The sequence below is a fragment of the Ruditapes philippinarum genome, unplaced genomic scaffold, assembly GCF_026571515.1.
Source record: "Ruditapes philippinarum isolate M1 unplaced genomic scaffold, ASM2657151v2 ctg3585_1_1_1_1, whole genome shotgun sequence".
In the NCBI taxonomy this organism is placed as follows: domain Eukaryota; kingdom Metazoa; phylum Mollusca; class Bivalvia; order Venerida; family Veneridae; genus Ruditapes; species Ruditapes philippinarum.
Window position 1 is genome coordinate 77,950 of NW_026859722.1, and position 18,626 is coordinate 96,575.

The 18,626-nt window shown below is 33.1% G+C and overlaps 1 protein-coding gene across 12 annotated transcripts in view; it reads right to left on the reverse strand.

Annotated features, from left to right (window-relative positions):
- LOC132757650 (neurabin-1-like) overlaps positions 1–18,626 on the reverse strand; it is a 100,611-nt gene that overhangs the window by 63,498 nt on the left and 18,487 nt on the right. For 10 of the 12 annotated variants that reach the window (XM_060748984.1, XM_060748980.1, XM_060748982.1 and 7 more), the window contains exons 3-5: positions 18,134–18,217; positions 15,055–15,209; positions 14,180–14,312 (exon numbers count right to left, since the gene is read on the reverse strand). In XM_060748984.1, coding sequence (XP_060604967.1) covers positions 14,180–14,312; positions 15,055–15,209; positions 18,134–18,217 — 372 coding nt within the window. The remainder of the gene's footprint in view (positions 1–14,179; positions 14,313–15,054; positions 15,210–18,133; positions 18,218–18,626) is intronic. The other 2 variants (XM_060748987.1, XM_060748989.1) reach the window with 1 other exon arrangement.

The window sequence follows — 18,626 nt, forward strand, 5'->3', positions numbered from 1 at the left end:
TGGTCATAAATCAAAATTTCAAATTAATAGCTGTATATATAAAACAGATAACAATCCCACCCCGACTGCAAGCCATAATGGCAGTCCATCATTTCCTGTTGCATCATTAGCCCACAGCAAACAATACCTGTGTTTCTGTTGTACCACCAAATCCACAGATACAAGACATCTTTGCATTTCATTTAGTTTTAGAAATCACAGTGTATATATGGTATCACACAAAGGAGCATTCAAATTACAAATACAAATGTAGGGGCATCAGTGGCCAAGTGGTATAAACTGCAGACTTCAGAATTTCAGACTCTCACACAACAGTTTTTATTCAATAAAGTTTAGTCAAGCACTCTTAATTTCAACTGCAAACCAATGGTGTGCATTCTAGCTGTATGAGATTTCCGCACTTTGGTGTTACCTGTTATACACAGTGGATTGATGAGCAGTTATCTGTTAGACTCATAAAAACAATCACTGACAGATAAACTATCTAAACAGGTGCAAAAACATTCTCAAAGAGCCTGTACACACACAATTATAACAGGGCTGTTGCAGACTAAAATGTTTGTTTAAGGGGGAGCTGATGATTCCTGAAGTTAATGTATGTAACTTCAAACAACTTTTTTCATTACTCAAAGCCATATCCTTACAATGATTTTTGTTCAGACTTTGGTATAAGTTATTATGTAACACTCCTTTTGAGTTTTTTTTTCTTCAAATTTATTGGTGTCCTTATTGTGTGTAATAAAACTGATCTGTTCTTACCATACAAAATATCTTTAATGGACCTGTCCATCTCTAAAATCTGGACAAAACCATTCCACATTATTAGGGATAATATCTAAACATGTAGACTGAATAGAAAAGCAAACCAAACTGTACAGACCATGATCAGATGGTAAGAACAAAAAGAATTGAATGCCAGGTGCATTATCTCCAGTGCATGTCTAGAATTAATGATGTTCAGTAAACTTGCACAGGGTTCCTTCCTCAAAAGAAATAATCCAAAGTCCTGAGACAGAAATAATTCAGAGTACTTTTGACACAAGAGTCAATAAACCCCTCAAAAATGGCATACACTATGACTAAAATATTATGTATCAACTGACGAAGCTAATAAAGCAAAACATGTATTGATATTTAAATTTGTGTTGGTTTTTGATCTAACTGTCCTAAAATATTATTGCAAATAACACGGAGTCTGGACCTTTCAATTACACAAACATAAATTTTTTTTGTTTATTTCATTTTTTTTTTTTTTTTTTATAAAACTTTTTACCATGGACTTCCAGTACCATTACAAATTTAGAACTGTAAACAAATAATTAGCTGATATCAGGCTCATTTATCATGAAGATAACACATTAGCTAATTATGTATCATAGAGCAACCATTTGTCTCAGTAAGGTATAATTATGAACCTTTGATTAAATAACAGTACGATTTAAAATAGATGAACTGTTTATAAAGCAGTTGTTTATTCAAGGAAATTTTCCAACAGAATGTCCTTAAAGCAGTGTCTCAACATTAATAATTCTTCTATAATAAATTGTTGTTGTTTTTTTGTTATTGTTTTTGTTTGTTTTTTAGGGTTTTTTTGCTTTGTTTTGCTTCAAGTCATGCTGAACTTAAATATAATCTCTTTCTCTGCTGTAATAGAAGTTATTAGGCTCTGCACACCCATGCAGACTTATATTTAGCTTAAGGTCTTCAGCATACCCATTTTTACACTGTGAATTGTGACAGGACATCTTTAATGCTGCATCACACGAAAGGAAAAAATGTTTAAAAAAAGCTGGTTATAAAGTTTTGGAAGCCAGAACTAACTAATATTCCGCAATTTATAATAGCCATCTCAGACCGATTCCTCACAAGCAAAAATTCTTGGTTAAACCGAAAATGCAAAATCTTTGGCACTGATATGCAATGCGAAAAAGCTCTATATTAGCATTTTCATGCTGAAATCAGTTCAAATCCCTTCATATAAAACAATTGGTAAGACATTTATTACTCAAGAGAAAAAAATTCCGAAGGTATGGAAAAGAAAAAGGCAACACATTTCAAATATAGGTCCCCTATGCTATAAAGGTCTGGTACCTAACATCTCAAGATGTGTAACAGTCACATATCATCTGTCTAGTGTTGTACAAGATAAGGATCTTGCCAGGCTTCATGCTAATTGGAAGCATCAGGCACTGGTGAAAGGTATATAACCCCATTTGTCATATATAACATACTTTCATGTCTTTCCCTATGTCTACAAACCTCCTTGTGAGTGAAAAGTTAGAATAAGAAAATGATGGTGTTTTAACTTTTATTTTGATAGTTTTGACACGGTAGGGAATCACGTGACTTTTACGGTTACGCGTACAGACAATATGGCGGCCTAAAAACCTCGATTCACATGTGTTTTTCAGGTAATTCTTTATTATATCCCTTTACTTACATACGAGACCTGTTGCAGCCTACGCGGAATAAAGAATTGTTGCCGCCTATACCTTATTTTCCACCTCTGTGCTCATAGTTTTTACAAACACTCAAAAATTCAACAGAAATTTTGAATGTGAACAATTATATTTCGGGTAACATTCACGCAAAATTTGTATTTTTTATGAATTTGATTAAACTACGTCGAGTTAGCAAAGAGAAAATGTTCATAGAATTTCTTTATTTGAAAATGTAAATATTAGGCATGTTAAATGTTGACAGGTCATTTTCTATTCCATTACACGTGAGAAAAAAGATTTGGGTAACTCCCACGCATACTTTTATTGTTGATAACTCCCACGCAATATTTTATGTGCAGGCAATATCTATGCAGGTTATAGCCTAGATATTGATTGAAAAAAATCATGATTGATGCATTTAGCATCAAACTTTCATAGAATATTGAATAATATTAAAAATACCGCAAATAGGTCCTTGATAGAAGTAGCAGGCACATCAACGGTGAACAACGTTGAAGTATGGTCAGATTTCAACTTTGAAATAACGTTAGATTTATGTTCGAATTTGAAAGTTTATAAAACGTTGAAGTTCAACGTTGGCACAACGTTGAAGTTTCAATGTCATTTCAACATACTTTAATTCTAATATAAAGCAAAGTACTGTAACATGGTTTAACAAAAAATTCAAGACACTATTAAATACTTCAGCAATTTTATTTCAAAACTACAGTTCAAGTGTAGCTTAAATTCAAACGATTTAAGAAGTCCTTTTAGTTTAACAATTAAGCTACAATCTGTTCCAATCTACCACTAGTACTTCTTCTAGAGCTCTCTGGGTATGTCTTAAGTGTTTCATGATGGTGTTTGAATACTTCTACTGCTTCTGCAAATAAAATAAGAAGTTACTAGTTGACTTGGTCAATCTCAAATTATATATAATTAATCAACTTAGTGATTTGTTTTATCTTAAAATAATTATCTTCTAAGATTTACATAATAAAAAAAGCATAGAAATTAAGATACAGCTGAAGTTTCATATTGACAGTAAATTATGTACAAAAACAACAAAAACTTTTTAAAAACAAGAGGGCCATGATGGCCCTGAGGTCGCTCACCTGTATATAGCCCCCCTCCCCCCCCGAGCCAATTTTTACCCAAGGGCTTTTATTTGAACAGACTTGGTAGACACCCATAAGAAGATGTTTCATGCTAAACATCTAAGTTCTAGCTCATTGGGTTTTTTAAAAGAAGATTTTTTAAGTTTTTACTATACACATATAGTTAAAAACAATGACACCTCTGGGGCAGGGCCAGTTTTGACCCCAGGGCTTTTATTTGAACAAACTTTGTAGATATTTACTTAAAAATGTTTCATGTATAATACCTTAACTCAAGCTATTTGGGTTTTTTCAATGAAGATTTTTAAGTTTTTGCTAAACACATATAAGGAAAATCAATGACCCCCGGGGCCGGCCAGTTTTGACCCCAGGGCTTTTATTTGAACATACTTGGTAGACACCCATTAGAACATGTTTCATGCTAAATATCTTAGCTCTAGCTCTTTGAGTTCTTTAAAAGAAGATTTTTTAAGTTTTAACTATATGCATATAGGGAAAATCAATGACCCCCTGGGGTGGGGCCAATTTTGACCCCAGGGCTTTTATTTGAACAAACTTGGTAGACACTGATTAGAAGATGTTTCATGCTAAATATCTTAGCTCTAGCTCTTTGGGTTCTTTAAAAGAAGATTTTTAAAGTTTTTACTATATGCATATAGGGAAAATCTATGACCCCCTGGGGCAGGGCCAATTTTGACCTCAGGGCTTTTATTTGAACAAACTTGGTAGACACTGATTAGAAGATGTTTCATGCTAAATATCTTAGCTCTAGCTCTTTGGGTTCTTTAAAAGAAGATTTTTTAAGTTTCTACTATATGCATATAGGGAAAATCAATGACCCCCCAGGGCGGGGCCAATTTTGACCCCAGGGCTTTTATTTGAACAAACTTGGTAGACACTCACTAGAAGATGTTTCATGCCAAATATCTTAGCTCTAAGTCTTTGGGTTCTTTAATAGAAGATTTTTGAAGTTTTTACTATAATTTTATTATGCATATAGGGAAAATCAATGACCCCCTGGGGCAGGGCCAATTTTGACCCTAGGGCTTTTATTTGAACAAACTTGGTAGACACTCATTAGAAGATGTTTCATGCCAAATATCTAAGCTCTAGCTCTTACGGTTCTTTAAAAGAAGATATTTAAAGATTTTTCTTTCGGTTGCCATGGCAACCAGAGTTCTGCATGAAATGGAATTCTTTGAACAATCTTGATAGAGTTTCATACAAAGAGTATTCCTGCCAAGTTTCATTAACATTGGCCTTGCGGTATCATAGAAGATGTCCTTAGAATATTTAAAATGTGGACGGACGACAGACGACGGACGCCATTTGGTTGGCCATCCTAAAAGCTCACCTGCACTTTGTGCAAGGTGAGCTAAAAAGCTATTTAAGTCTGACCTATGATTGGTAAGAAAAACTGCTCCCATCAGTTACGTCAGCATTTTCCCAAGAACAGTCCTTTCCGTATAGAATCTACAGCTGTAATACTCTAAATTTCAGCCAGGACCAGGATCTAGAATATAAAATAGACTTATTATTATTCCCTATAAATTCACGGCAATTAAACTTAAAATTTAACACTCATCTTTATTATTTAACCTCAAACAGTTTAATCAATATTTGTTTTGATAATGCAATGGATTTAATGTATTTTTCAAACTAATTCACATTTAATTTTACTATCACTAAGATATAAAATTAATACAGCTAAATTGACGAATCGTCTTGGGGCGTAAATTATATGGGGCGAACAACACTTCATCTGCTTATAGGTTACAATAATAAGATAAATAAATTTCAAAAAGGCATGGCTTGTAAAATCATAAATTGCCAAGGATATCAATAACTTCGCGTAAGGCCTACCAAACCCAAATCATTCAATTAGGTCGCGTTTTGATACAAAGGTCTAAAATATTAGAAGGAGGTTTTGTATTTCTGTTTTTATTAGTAAAATTACAGTTGTCATTTTTCATATTTTGCAGATATGGAAGGTTCCATCTCGGATATTGTTTGTGATAAATGTGGAAAACATTTCATTCACGGATAGGTCTCAAATATTGACCACATGAACAGTCTACACGGCACAGGACCTTATAAATGTTGTGGTAAAACATTTTATAGCCCAGCAAATCGGAAACGTTACGGGTTTTACTGTTGATATTGATTTCAAACATAAGTCCTCTAGATTTTATTACCTAGTTTGTAAAATAAAAGACCCATTCTAATATTCTTTAGGTTGTTTTCTTTTATGCTTTAGATTAAAAAAACACAATATAATAATGTTAAATACAGAAACTAATTTGAAAAAAGTTGGTTACATAAAAGACTAAGTGATAAAATGACTTGAATGTCTTTACAATCTAAATATAACGAATAACATAAAATGCCATACCTGTCACGTTTCGACTTGCCACAACATTTACAAGGTCCTGTGCCGAGTAGCCAGTTTATGTGGTCATTAAGACAAATGGTTGTCCAACATTATCCACAAACAATATCCGAGCTGGAACCGTCCATATCTGCAAACTATGAAAAATGACAACTGTAATTGTGCTTAAACTGAAATAGACCTCCTTCTTATATTTAAAACTTGTATTTTAATTTCTGCGATTAATTCATCTATATCGAAACTTCATTTAATATATTCACGTGAGTATGTATTCTGCTATCCATAGGGGCTTTATTCTATCCAGGACCTTTTGGCGGTATTTTTAATATTATTCAAAATTCTTTGAACGTTTAAGGCTAAATGCATCAATCATGATTTTGTCCAATCAATATCTAGGCTATAACCTGCATAGATATTGCTTGCCCATAAAATATTGCGTGGGAGTTATCAACAATAATAGTACGCGTGGGAGTTACCCAAGTTATTTTTCTCTCATGTATTGGAATAGAAAATGACCAGTCAACATTTAACATGCCTAATATTTACATTTTCAAATAAAGAAATTCTATGAACATTTTCTCTTTGTTAACTCAACGTAGTTTAATCAAATTCATAAAAAATACAAATTTTGCGTGAATGTTACCCGAAATATAATTATTCATATTGAAAATTTCTGTTGAATTTTTGAGTGTTTGTAAAAGCTATGAGTACAGGGGTGGAAACTAAGGTATAAGCGGCAACAATTCTTTATTCCGCGTAGGCTGCAACAGGTCTCGTATGTAAGTAAAAGGGATATAATAAAGAATTACCTGAAAAACACACGTAAAGCGAGGTTTTTAGGCCGCCATATTGTCTGTACGCGTAACCGTAAAAGTCACGTGATTCCCTACCGTGTTTGACTCAATAGCCTAATCCTATACCAGCTATACCAATTTAAACATCTACTGTAAAATATTGAGAATATATTAGTCTGGACTTTTGTTATAGCCTGAACAAACTTAAGAATACCAGATTTAATTAACCCTTGAATATCTACAAATGGACTTCACTATTATCTGGACAATCTGGAAAAAATATTCATGGTTGAAAGTTTATTCCAACTGTAACTTCCCTAAAAAGTTTATTCACACTTTCCTTAAAAAGTTTATTCACACTTCCCTTAAAATTCATTCACACTTTCCTTAAAAAGTTAATTCACACTTCCCTTACAGGTTAATTCACACTTCCCTTAAAAGTTAATTCACACTTCTTTTAAAAATTTATTCACACTTCCACAAAAAGTTAATTCACACTTTCCTAAATTTTTATTCACACTATAAGTCTTCCCTTAAAAGTTAATTCACACTTCCCTTAAAAGTTTATTCACACTTCCCTTAAAATTTAATTCACACTTCCCTTAAAAGTTTATTCACACATCCCTTAAAAGTTTATTCACACTTCCCTGAATAGTTTATTTAAAAAGCATACAAGAAAATATTAGGCATGTCACAGAATAGAGCTGTTTACCAATAGAGGAGAAAAAGTGAAAATAGCCGGCTAGGTCAGTTGGAAGATCTGCACCAAGTCCTGGCTTTGAAATCGGGCCAGGCTCCACATATATTCCCCCCACCCTGTGACACAGGTAAGATAGATCATATCATGCAATGAAACTTGGTTTAAACAATTCAGTTCAAATTTTCTCCTCTTGTTCACAGTGCTTCAGGCTGAAGGCATGGCTTATCAGACATTTGATAGTAAACTTCATTAAACTCTATAAACTTATATTATTATCTACTGATAAATCAGACATTTTGGTAATAAGAAATAGGCCCTGTTTCCTACAATATTCATTCATTCCCTCACAGATACAAGACATCTTTGCATTTCATTTAGTTTAAGAAATCACAGTGTATATACGGTAACACTCAAAGATGCATTAATTTCAAATATAAATGTAGGGGCATCAGTGGCCAAGTGGTTTAAACTGCAAACATCAAACCACTTGCCATTCACTATGTTGAGTTCCAATCCCCACCATGGACTTTGGATTATTTCATGCGATGAAGCTAATCAAGCTAGAGTCCCCCTCCAACCCAATGCTTCTTCTCAGGTGCCAATTTGTGTCTGAATTAATACAGAGAAGATCCACCTGAAGTCTTCCACCATCAGTAAAGCTGGAATACCGTCATATGACCATTCCTGTGTTGGTACAACGTAAAATCCAACAAATACAAATGTACTTGGCACAAAAAGAAATAGATATGCAATGTTTATATTAGAGTTTGAATTTAACATCACTGGCAATGCAATCTCAGGCTCATCAACAATAGTTCTCATTAAATAAAAATTTGGTCAAGCACACTTCAGGTGCACTTTCAGCTGCAATTAATATTGTCTTCAAACCAATGTTGTGTATTCTAGCTGTCTTAGATTTCTGCACTTTGGAGTTACCTGTTATACACAGTGGATTGATGAGCAGTTATCTGTTAGACTCATAAAAACAATCACTGACAGATAAACTATCTAAACAGGTGCAAAAACATTCTCAAAGAGCCTGTACACACATAATTAATACAGGGCTGTTGCAGACTCAAATGTTTGTTTAAGGGGGAGCTGATGATTCCTGAAGTTAATGTATGTTACTTCAAACAGCTTTTTTTTTTTAACTCAAAGCCATATCCCTACAATGACTTATGTTCAGGCTTTGGTATAAGTTATTATGTAACACTCCTTTTGAGTTTTTTTTTTCAAATTTATTGGTATCATCATCATGTGTAACATGATAAGCCAAACCATACTAATTATCTTAAATGGACTTGCCCATCTCTATAAGCTGGACAAAACCATTCAACAATATGAGGGGGAAATAGGGAACAGTGCAGGCTATGATCAGATGGTAAGAACAAAAAGAATTCAATGCCAGGTGCATTATCTCCAGTACATGTCTAGAATTAATGATGCTCAGTAAACTTGCACAAGGTTCTGTCCTCAAAAGAAATCATGAATCCAAAGTCCTGAGACAGAAATAATTCAGAGTACTTTTGACACAAGAGTCAATAAACCCCTAAAAAATGGCATACACTATGACTAAAATATTATTGCAAATAACACAGAGTCTCGACAAACATAATTCTTTTTTTATTTATTTCATTTTTTTTTTTATAAAACTTCTTACCATGGACTCCCAGTACCATTACAAATATAGAACTGTGAACAAATGATTAGCTGATATCAGGCTCATTTATCATGAAGATAACACATTAGCTAATTGTGTATCATAGAGAAACCATTTGTCTCAATATGAAGGTATAATTATGAACCTTTGATTAAATAACAGTATGATAAAATAGATGAACTGTTTATAAAGCAGTTGTTAATTCAAGGAAATTTTCCAACAGAATGTCATTACAGCAGTAATTCTTCTGATAAATTAAATTGTTTTTTTTTTGTTTTTTTTGTTTTGCTTCAAGTCATGCTGAACTTAAATATCATCACTTTTCTGCTGGAATAGAAGTTATTGGGCTTTGCACACCCATGTAGACTAATATTTAGCTTAAGATCTTCAGCATACCCGTTTTTTTACACTGTGAATTGTGACAGGACATCTTTAATGCCGCATCACACGAAAAGAAAAAATGTTAAAAAAGCTGCTTATAAAGTTTTGGAAACCAGAACTTACTAATATACCGCAATTTATAATAGCCATCTCAAACCATTTCCTCACAAGCAAAAATTCTTGGTTAAACCGAAAATGCAAAGTCTTTAGCACTGATATGCAATGTGAAAAGGCTCTATATTAGCTTTTTGATGCTGAAATCAGTTCAAATCCCTTCATATAAAACATGGTAAGACATTAATTACTCAAGAGAAAAAAAGTTCCAAAGGTTTGGAAAAAAAGCAACATATTTCAAATATAGGTCCCCTATGCTATAAAGGTCTGGTACCTAACATCTCAAGAAATGTAACAGTCACATATCATCTGTCTAGTGTTGTACAAGATAAGGATCTTGCCAGGCTTCACATGCTAATTGGAAGCATCAGGCACTGGTGAAAGGTATATAACCCAATTTGTCATAAATAACTTTCATGTCTTTCCCTATGTCTACAAACCTCCTTGTGAAAGAAAAGGCAGAAAAAGAAAATGATGGTGTTTTATCTTTTATTTCGCTAATTTTGACTCAATAGCCTAATCCTATACCAGCTATACCAATTTAAACATCTGCTGTAAAATATTGAGAATATATTAGTCTGTACTTTTGTTATAGCCCTGAACAAACTTTAGAATACCAGATTTAATTAACCCTTGAATTATCTACAAATGGTCTTCTGGACAATCTGGAAAAAATATTCATGGTTGAAAGTTTATTCCAACTGTAACTTCCCTAAAAAGTTTATTCACACTTTCCTTAAAAAGTTAATTCACACTTCCCTTAAAAGTTTATTCACAGTTTTCTTAAAAAGTTAATTCACACTTCCCTAACAAGTTGATTCACACTTCCCTCAAAAGTTAACTCACACTTCCCTTAAAAATTAATTCACACTTCCCTCAAAAGTTAATTTATGCTTCCCTCAAAAGTTAATCCAGACTTCCCTTAAAAGTTTATCCACACTTCCCTTAAAAGTTAATTCACACTTCCCTTAAAAGTTTATTCACACTTCCCTTACAAGTTAATTCACACTTCCCTGAATAGTTTATTTAGGAAGCATACAAGAAAATATAAGTCATGTCACAGAATAGAGCTGTTTACCTGAATAGGGAAGAAAAAGTGAAAATAGCCAGCTAGGTCAGTTGGAAGACCTGCACCGAGTCCTGGCTTTGAAATCTGGCCAGGCTCCACATAATATTATATTCCCCCCACCCTGTGACACAGGTAAGATAGATCATTATCATGCAATGAAACTTGGGTTCAAATTTTCTCCTCTTATTCACAGTGCTTCAGGCTGAAGGCATGGCTTATCAGACATTTGATAGTAAAATACATTAAACTCTACAAAACTTATACTATTATCTTGTGATAAATCAGACATTTTGGTAATAAGAAATAGGCCCTGTTTCCTACAATATTCAAACTGTTAGCATAGGGAGATTTTTTGTCAGATATTTTTATCTACTCTAGATCTTTAAAGATTGAACATAAGAATTTATTGCTTTACCTTTAAAATACAAGAGGCAATAAATTCAAACTTCATTATACAAAATGTTCAAAGTGCTTGCAATTTATCATTATTATTCTGAATCAGGCAAGAGATTTTGGACAGAAATTTGGAAAGAAATGCCTTAAAGCCATGGTGTAATGCTGGTAAAAAACAAACTTGTTTTCAATTTTTGTTTCTTTAGACTTTTAAATGAGATTGATTAATATGGAGTTTAAGAGGCTGGTTTTTAACATAAACTGGAAAAGTTTTGTTTGTAATTTGATGCTATCTTGTTCACATAATATTGATGGGTGATTTTTTTGTCTTCATTTCACATTTAGCACCTGTGACATAATTATATAAACTAAACCATATAAGAACAAAACATAATGTCATGGAAATGTCATGGAAATGAAAGAGGCTAAAGGTATAAACTACCAATACCTTTTCCAAAGGCCATCATGTATATCGGTGCACTTATAACAGACTCAATACTGTGGGTAACTTAATTTTTAGTATATTTGTATCAAAATCCCTTTATCTTCAAATGGACTATTCCAAAATTTAAACCTACACAAATTCAGCAGGATGTGGCATCAATGTTGGTTGCTTAAGCTCTTCAACATTCTGATATCACAAAATGTCCCCTTGCTATGTTTTAACAACAGACAGTGAGTCCATTATATCAATTATATAAGTTTAGATGATTGCACATTTTGAAGGGCTTTAGTAAATTCAATTTGGCAGCTTCCTGAGATCTAGCCACAAAACATACTTTAATGAGCATTTCCTCTATTTTGTTTTTAATGAGCAATATATAAAGACAGACATATTAAGTAAACATGTGTTGTTACATGCAAAGAATTATATACATTAAGTTTCCATAATGATACATAATTGAGCCGCGTCATGACAAAACCAACATAATGGGTTTGCGACCAGCATGGATCCAGACCAGATCAGGATCCATGCTGTTCGCTTACCAACTCTATTACAAGTAGAGAAACTGATAGCAAACAGCATGGATCCTGATCAGACTGGTCTGCGCAGGCTGGTCTGGATCCATGCTGGTCGCAAACCCATTATGTTGGTTTTGTCATGACGCGGCTCATATACAGAGTGTTCTCATTCAAGATGCACTTTTCAACTAGGTTTTTAAATCCAAAACCCTTATTCGTGCATGCATTTAAAGCAAGCATGCCTCCAGATTCATGCTTATTTTCATAAAAATTTTGAAAATGTATTAAAAAGTAAAATATTTTCATTTTCAAGTGAACAAAGAAAGTAATTTACACATTGCAAATGGCAATTCAAATCCACAGAAATTACCAAATAAATGTCAAAATATGCGGGAAAAGAAAGCCCTTACAGATTGACTAGAAATATGGTGATAAATACAGAAAAATCAGTCATTCATTTCATGTAAAATGTAACTTATAACTTTAAATGTAATAGATACTTTAACCTTTCTTTTTTAATCTTAGTACATTTTTCATAAGGTTGATTTTCAGTTTTTTTAGGGCTTATCTGGAGGCATGCAGCTTTAAATGAGACTGACACTGAAAAGGTCAAACCAAACTTAAGGCCGCTACTCTAAGTGATCATAGATAAAAAATTACTTGTCACTTGACACAAAGATCAAACACTGCTTTTGAACAATTTCATTACAAGAAACTTTACTTAGAAAAATCCACTGACATGTTTCGTCAATAAAAACAACACAATCTCAATTACAGGAATGGTTTTACTACACAGGTTTCACTGTATTTTTTTTCAATTTGATAAGATATTGTTTAATGAAAACTGATTTCAATAAAGTTCTCGGAATCTAATCAACCTTTCCATAAAATAACTGACTCAATTGTCTTTTTAATTTAAAATTCTTGTTTGCTCTAAGTCTTTCACTAAAATTTTATCAAATCATACTGTGTTTAACATAGTACAAGTCTGGCACAGAGAAAAATGAATACTTAACTACAATGTCAAGGGAGATAATCAAAATATGAAAAATTAAACTTCCAACCAGTATTACTTCCCTTTAAACTACAACCAGTCATTAGAATTCATTAGTTTTCAAAACTTATCAACATAACCATTTTATACATATAACAAGTGGCCGATATATAAATTGTGTCTACGAAACAAAATCAATACAATCTTTAAATTGCCAAAATTAGCCAAACAAAAAAATGTCTTATTTCGATAAACTTACAAATTTGGCTGCTTCCCAAGAGAAATGGTTTAAAAGCGCAAAAACAATACATATAGCAGGTGTTTGGAAAATTGCTTAACACTTTAAACTTCAAATCGTTCATCAAGTCTCAAAGACTATAATCATACAGGATTTTCATTCAAGCCAGTTGGATATTATTCAAATATAAAACTGAAACTTTAATTGGCTAAATTTCTAACCAACTCGAAACAACAAGATAGTCTGCAAAATTTGGCCTTCATTACTAACCCAAAGTTCGTATCACAAACAAAAATGTATAACTTGATAAACATGGAATTCAATATAATTATTTATAACAGACCTTGTGATGATAGGCAAAATATATTTATGTTTCTGTATCTCAAACCAATTTCTTAAAGGCCCATGCTGCCTCAAAAACTGGTTATATTTTGATTTTTCATTAAATCTTGTATATTCTTGATGTCCTATAACAGTTTCCCAAATGTTACTCATTGATCACCAAAAAGCTGAGCCATCTTTTTGTCTCTTTGCATTTTGACAATCAGTACAATTATAGTTGATTTAGTATTTTGTATGGAAATCAAAATACGACTATGATTACATTTTCATACCGTTATCAGAAATTATTTTACATTACAAGGTATTTTCTTCAGTTAATATGCATCTGAAATGTTCTTAATCCATTAACCATCTCCATTAAACACATCTTGTTTGCCCATTCCACAGAATGAAAAAAATATATATTTTTGAGGCTTAATGGGCCTTTAAAATAAATAATTTAACAATAATGCTGAAATTTGAATCATTAGCCTCCAATACAGAAGCGAATAATTCCTTTAGATATTATTCCATACAGCAGAACAAAGGGTTGACTGGGCTCTTGTTTTTCTCTTTATCATATATATTTATATGTCTAAATTACCTTTTATAAGATCAACAGGGAAGACGTCCATTCTCTCGACTCGTTTCTCCAGCTCGTATTCGGCTGAGGCAGCAACCGGATCAACATCCTCGTTTCTTCTGTCATAATCATCTGTTGAGTACGTCATGAATACCTGAAAACGCCATTCAAAATAATGTATATAATGCCTGTATATAGTAGACAGTTGATGCATCCGGCGTGATCACAAAAGGCCACTAAATGGATTAGAATTAATTGAGTCTATGCATCACTTAGCTCCAGCAGGTGAGGTTGTTTTGACCCCTTGGTGTTGCTTTAAGTTTGTTACACCTAAGATTAGCCAAAGTCATCTTTCCTGTTTCTGTGCCATTTGACCCAAATTGTGTTGGTGCACCATAAAAATAAAACAAAAACAAACTAAACACAAACCCTTTTCTCGTACTAACATTCGAAGAAGCACAAGGATGCATTTAAAGCCTGAGCTTGCGGGGCAATGGATTAAATTTGGTCTGACATCACATTTGTGCATTGAAAGCATTATCAAACTGGTTTCTTTATATGAAAAAATAAATGACAAAACATTAAATTATCAAATCAGATGTCAAATTTCATGCAAGAAAAATGCTAGAGCATATATTTTTCAAGCATTTATAAATTCAGAGACCCTCTGACTTTATCAAATCTGCTTCTGCAGATGTTCATGTAGTCTGGTTTACCTGCCCCTGTTACTATGTTTTTCTAATAATCACAGAATAGTATGAATGGAACCAGACTAATGTTAAAGCACAAAGAAGTTGCATTTACCCTGTATTATGAACCAATACAAGGACTTAAATTTGCATACTTCAGATCAGTTTACCTAGACACTTCCAAAAGGTGTGATAAAAATTCTTTACCCTGATCGGAGCTCTACTGAATTTGATTTTCTTGTCCTTTTTCGCCTCGTAGTCGATATATTCCTCCTCGCTCTCCGACGACGTTGACGACAGACCGTCGATCTCCAGATAGTTAACATCATCGTCATCCTCGTCAATTTCCGATGTCTCTTCTTCTGTAAAAATAAACGTAAGTGTTATATTTCAATAAATTTTTATGAATATTTTTATTGTACTGCTAGTGAACTAGACAACTAATCCATTACTTAAAGACCCATTAAGCCCTAAAAAATGATATTATTTTTGTTTCTTAAATTCCTACTTTATAAAAAAAAAAAATGTGTACATCACATTGTGACTTGTCAAAAAGTTACTCATTGCCATAATATAACTGAACCATCTTTTGCTGTTTTTTTGAATATTGTCATTAATTACAGATATAGTGTCTTTTTGTATTTCATAAGGAAGTCAAACTAAAACTTTATTTACTTTTTGACTTTCCTTTTTTTATTTACTTATTCATGACAACTTTTTCACCATTGGCACAACTTTTTTTCCCCAATGATTAGCATTACACATGCTCTAAATCTATTAAAAAACACATGTTTGCCCCTTTCTAAAGATTTGAATTCATTTCTGATGCTTAATGTGCCAGTAAACTAGCATTGAACAAAAATAACCATTCATTCTGCCTGAAAACTGTAGCAAAAGTTATCATAACTAGAAAAGACATGGATGCTCCTGCCATATGACTTTTTTACCTCAAGGTTCAACCTTGAGTCCTGTGTGCTTTGACCTTTGATCTCCAAGTATGATTTTGACCTTGAGTGAACAGACACATTGTCTTCCTTCAGTTTATTTTGAAATCTTATTATGCATGCAGAAGCTATAGTCTTGACAAAAACTCTTACTGCACTTTAGACTTTAGGACAAATAAGTTTAATCCCTTGCCTTGACCTTGACCTTTGAGCTAGGGACCGGAGTCATATACATTGTCTAATTATGAAGAAGTTACTAACATGGATAAAGGAAACACTATATGTCCCTTCCCCTACACAATTCACCAAATTTTATGGCTGGGGGGTGGGGGTGGGGAGGACCTTAAGAACATTTATATCCAGGGTGCTCCTTTAATAATATATATAATCCACAGGGATATGTGAATGTGTGACAGTCTCCTTTATATTGCCTTTGTTGATCATCTAATGCACATCACACCATTCTTTAGATGTAAGGTTTGCATCACTGTACAGATCTATTAATAAAATTATCAAAGTCATGCATTACTACTATATCTTAAAGTTCATTGAAAAACATATTTTCAAAAAATAATGTTACTGGAAATAACATCACACACACTAAAATGAAACAAAAGTGATATCATTATAATAAACATAAAAAAAGTAAACAAAAGCAGGCATCCAAAGCAAAAGAAGATAAGATATGTAAAGATAACAGAAGAGAATATGTAAAATGAAAAGCTAGCATTAAAATTTAATAATACTACAAATATAAATAATAATCTATAAGAACTAATATATTCCAATGGCCTATTTGTAATATTCAAGGTAGTCATAATGTAATGCTTTCCCGCCAAAAAAAATCTATCATCGGCCAATTATCGTACCATTAATGTTATTTTTTCATAATCTTATGTATTTGATTATTTTCAATCACTCATCATGCATTGCAATGTACTAAATTCCAGTTATAAACAGTTATAAATTATTGAATATCAAATTGTGAAAAATAACTTTCTGTAAATGACCGATTTATTAAGATATTGGCTGATGCCTGGAGAATATGCCAGAATATTTTGGCCGGAAAGCATCACAGTAAGTCTACCTTAGCTTTTAACCTGGCAGAGTTAAAATTCAACTAATCTAGCTTTCCCCATCACTATAGGGCTTAAAGTCAGCTTGCACATTTTGTGAAGTCTGAGTCCATGCTCTATACTGTTTGTTGCTCAATTTTTAAATTTCAATATTGACATCCCTTTAACTACAAATGGACTGTTCCAAACTCAAAGGAGGGCAAATACATTACTCAAAGTCTGGGAGTTAAGGAATAAACATAGATTAATTTTCATTTGTTACAATGACAGATAACTTTACCTTTTTTGTTCATATATACATACAATTGACCAAGATTACACAATGTCAAAGCTGGGAAAGAGATATTATCTTTTTATTTCATACAAAAATTTCAAGTATCTGTGACACTAATCTTTTTTTTTTTTTGTAAAACAGGCCAAACCAAAAAATCTTTATTAGAGGCTAACAGGGAAGACTGAGCATGTCTTACTTACAGTGTTGCCACTTTAAATGAATTCTTTATAATTATTAAATATCATATAACTTATTAATGCAATTTATACCTTACTTACATTCAGAATGATCCTATACTAAGAACGATACAGTCAAACTAGCCCTGCAGACCATCTATATTCAAAGGTACATGTTATATGAACTGAGAAACTGTCTCTCATCTAAGTAATATATGAGCCGCGCCATAACAAAACCAACATAATGGTTTTAGGACCAGCATGGATCCAGACCAGCTTGCGCATCCGCGCAGTCTGATCAGGATCCATGCTGTTCGCTATCAGTTTCTCTACTTGTTATAGAGTTCGTAAGCTCCTGATCAGACTGCGCTGATGCGCAGGCTGGTCTGGATCCATGCTTGTCGCAAATGCACTATGTTGGTTTTGTCATGACGCGACTCATATAAGATTTGAATTATCCAACAGATTGCAAACGACAACCGGTTCTACCCATGCAAGACTGCAATTCTGTGCTGACCGATAATGGCCGACACTGTTCGGCACTGTAAGCTTATTCAGTTGGCACTTTTTTCAAAAATAAGATTTTCCCTAAAAATGATGAATGGTTGTGTCCAGATTGAAAAACGGACAGGTCCATTTAAGATAATAAGTGTGTTAAGGGATGTCAAGTCTTTTTTGTAATCTCAAATGATTTCGAGTATACTTTTAAACCACCGTTCCCGCAAAAAAAAAAAACAAGTGCAAAAATGTTACAGATGCATACATGTACATAGAATATGATAAACAGATATATATAATTTTATAAGCTCTACTTGCCTATGTTATACTGTGGCAGTTTGGAGTGTCCTGGGTAGGCGGGTGGTGGGGGCAGTGAATCGTGCAAAAGCAGGGATGTATGGTCTAGATAAAATAGAAACAAGACAACACACATATAAATACATTATATGTGAATACATACGTTCCAAAGAAGTTAGTTTACAAACAGAATTATAGTCAGAGTTATCATACAGAACACTAGCAGGGCATCAGAAAGTAAAAATACTCTTAAAGATTTCTTTCCCTAATATCTAATAGTATTTAATAAACAAGAGAGCTAAGATGGCTCTAGATCGCTCACCTGAGATCTATTCTTAGAAAAAGGTTGTAATTCTGCAATACAGCAGTAGGTCATAGGGTAACAATTGGGGCCACGATTCATAAACTTCTGTGCAGCTTCACTTCAATCATGCTACATGCTAAATATCTAAGCCTTAGATTGTGTACAATGTCTTTGTGAAGAAATGTGTTTTCTTCCTTGTAAACAGTGAAA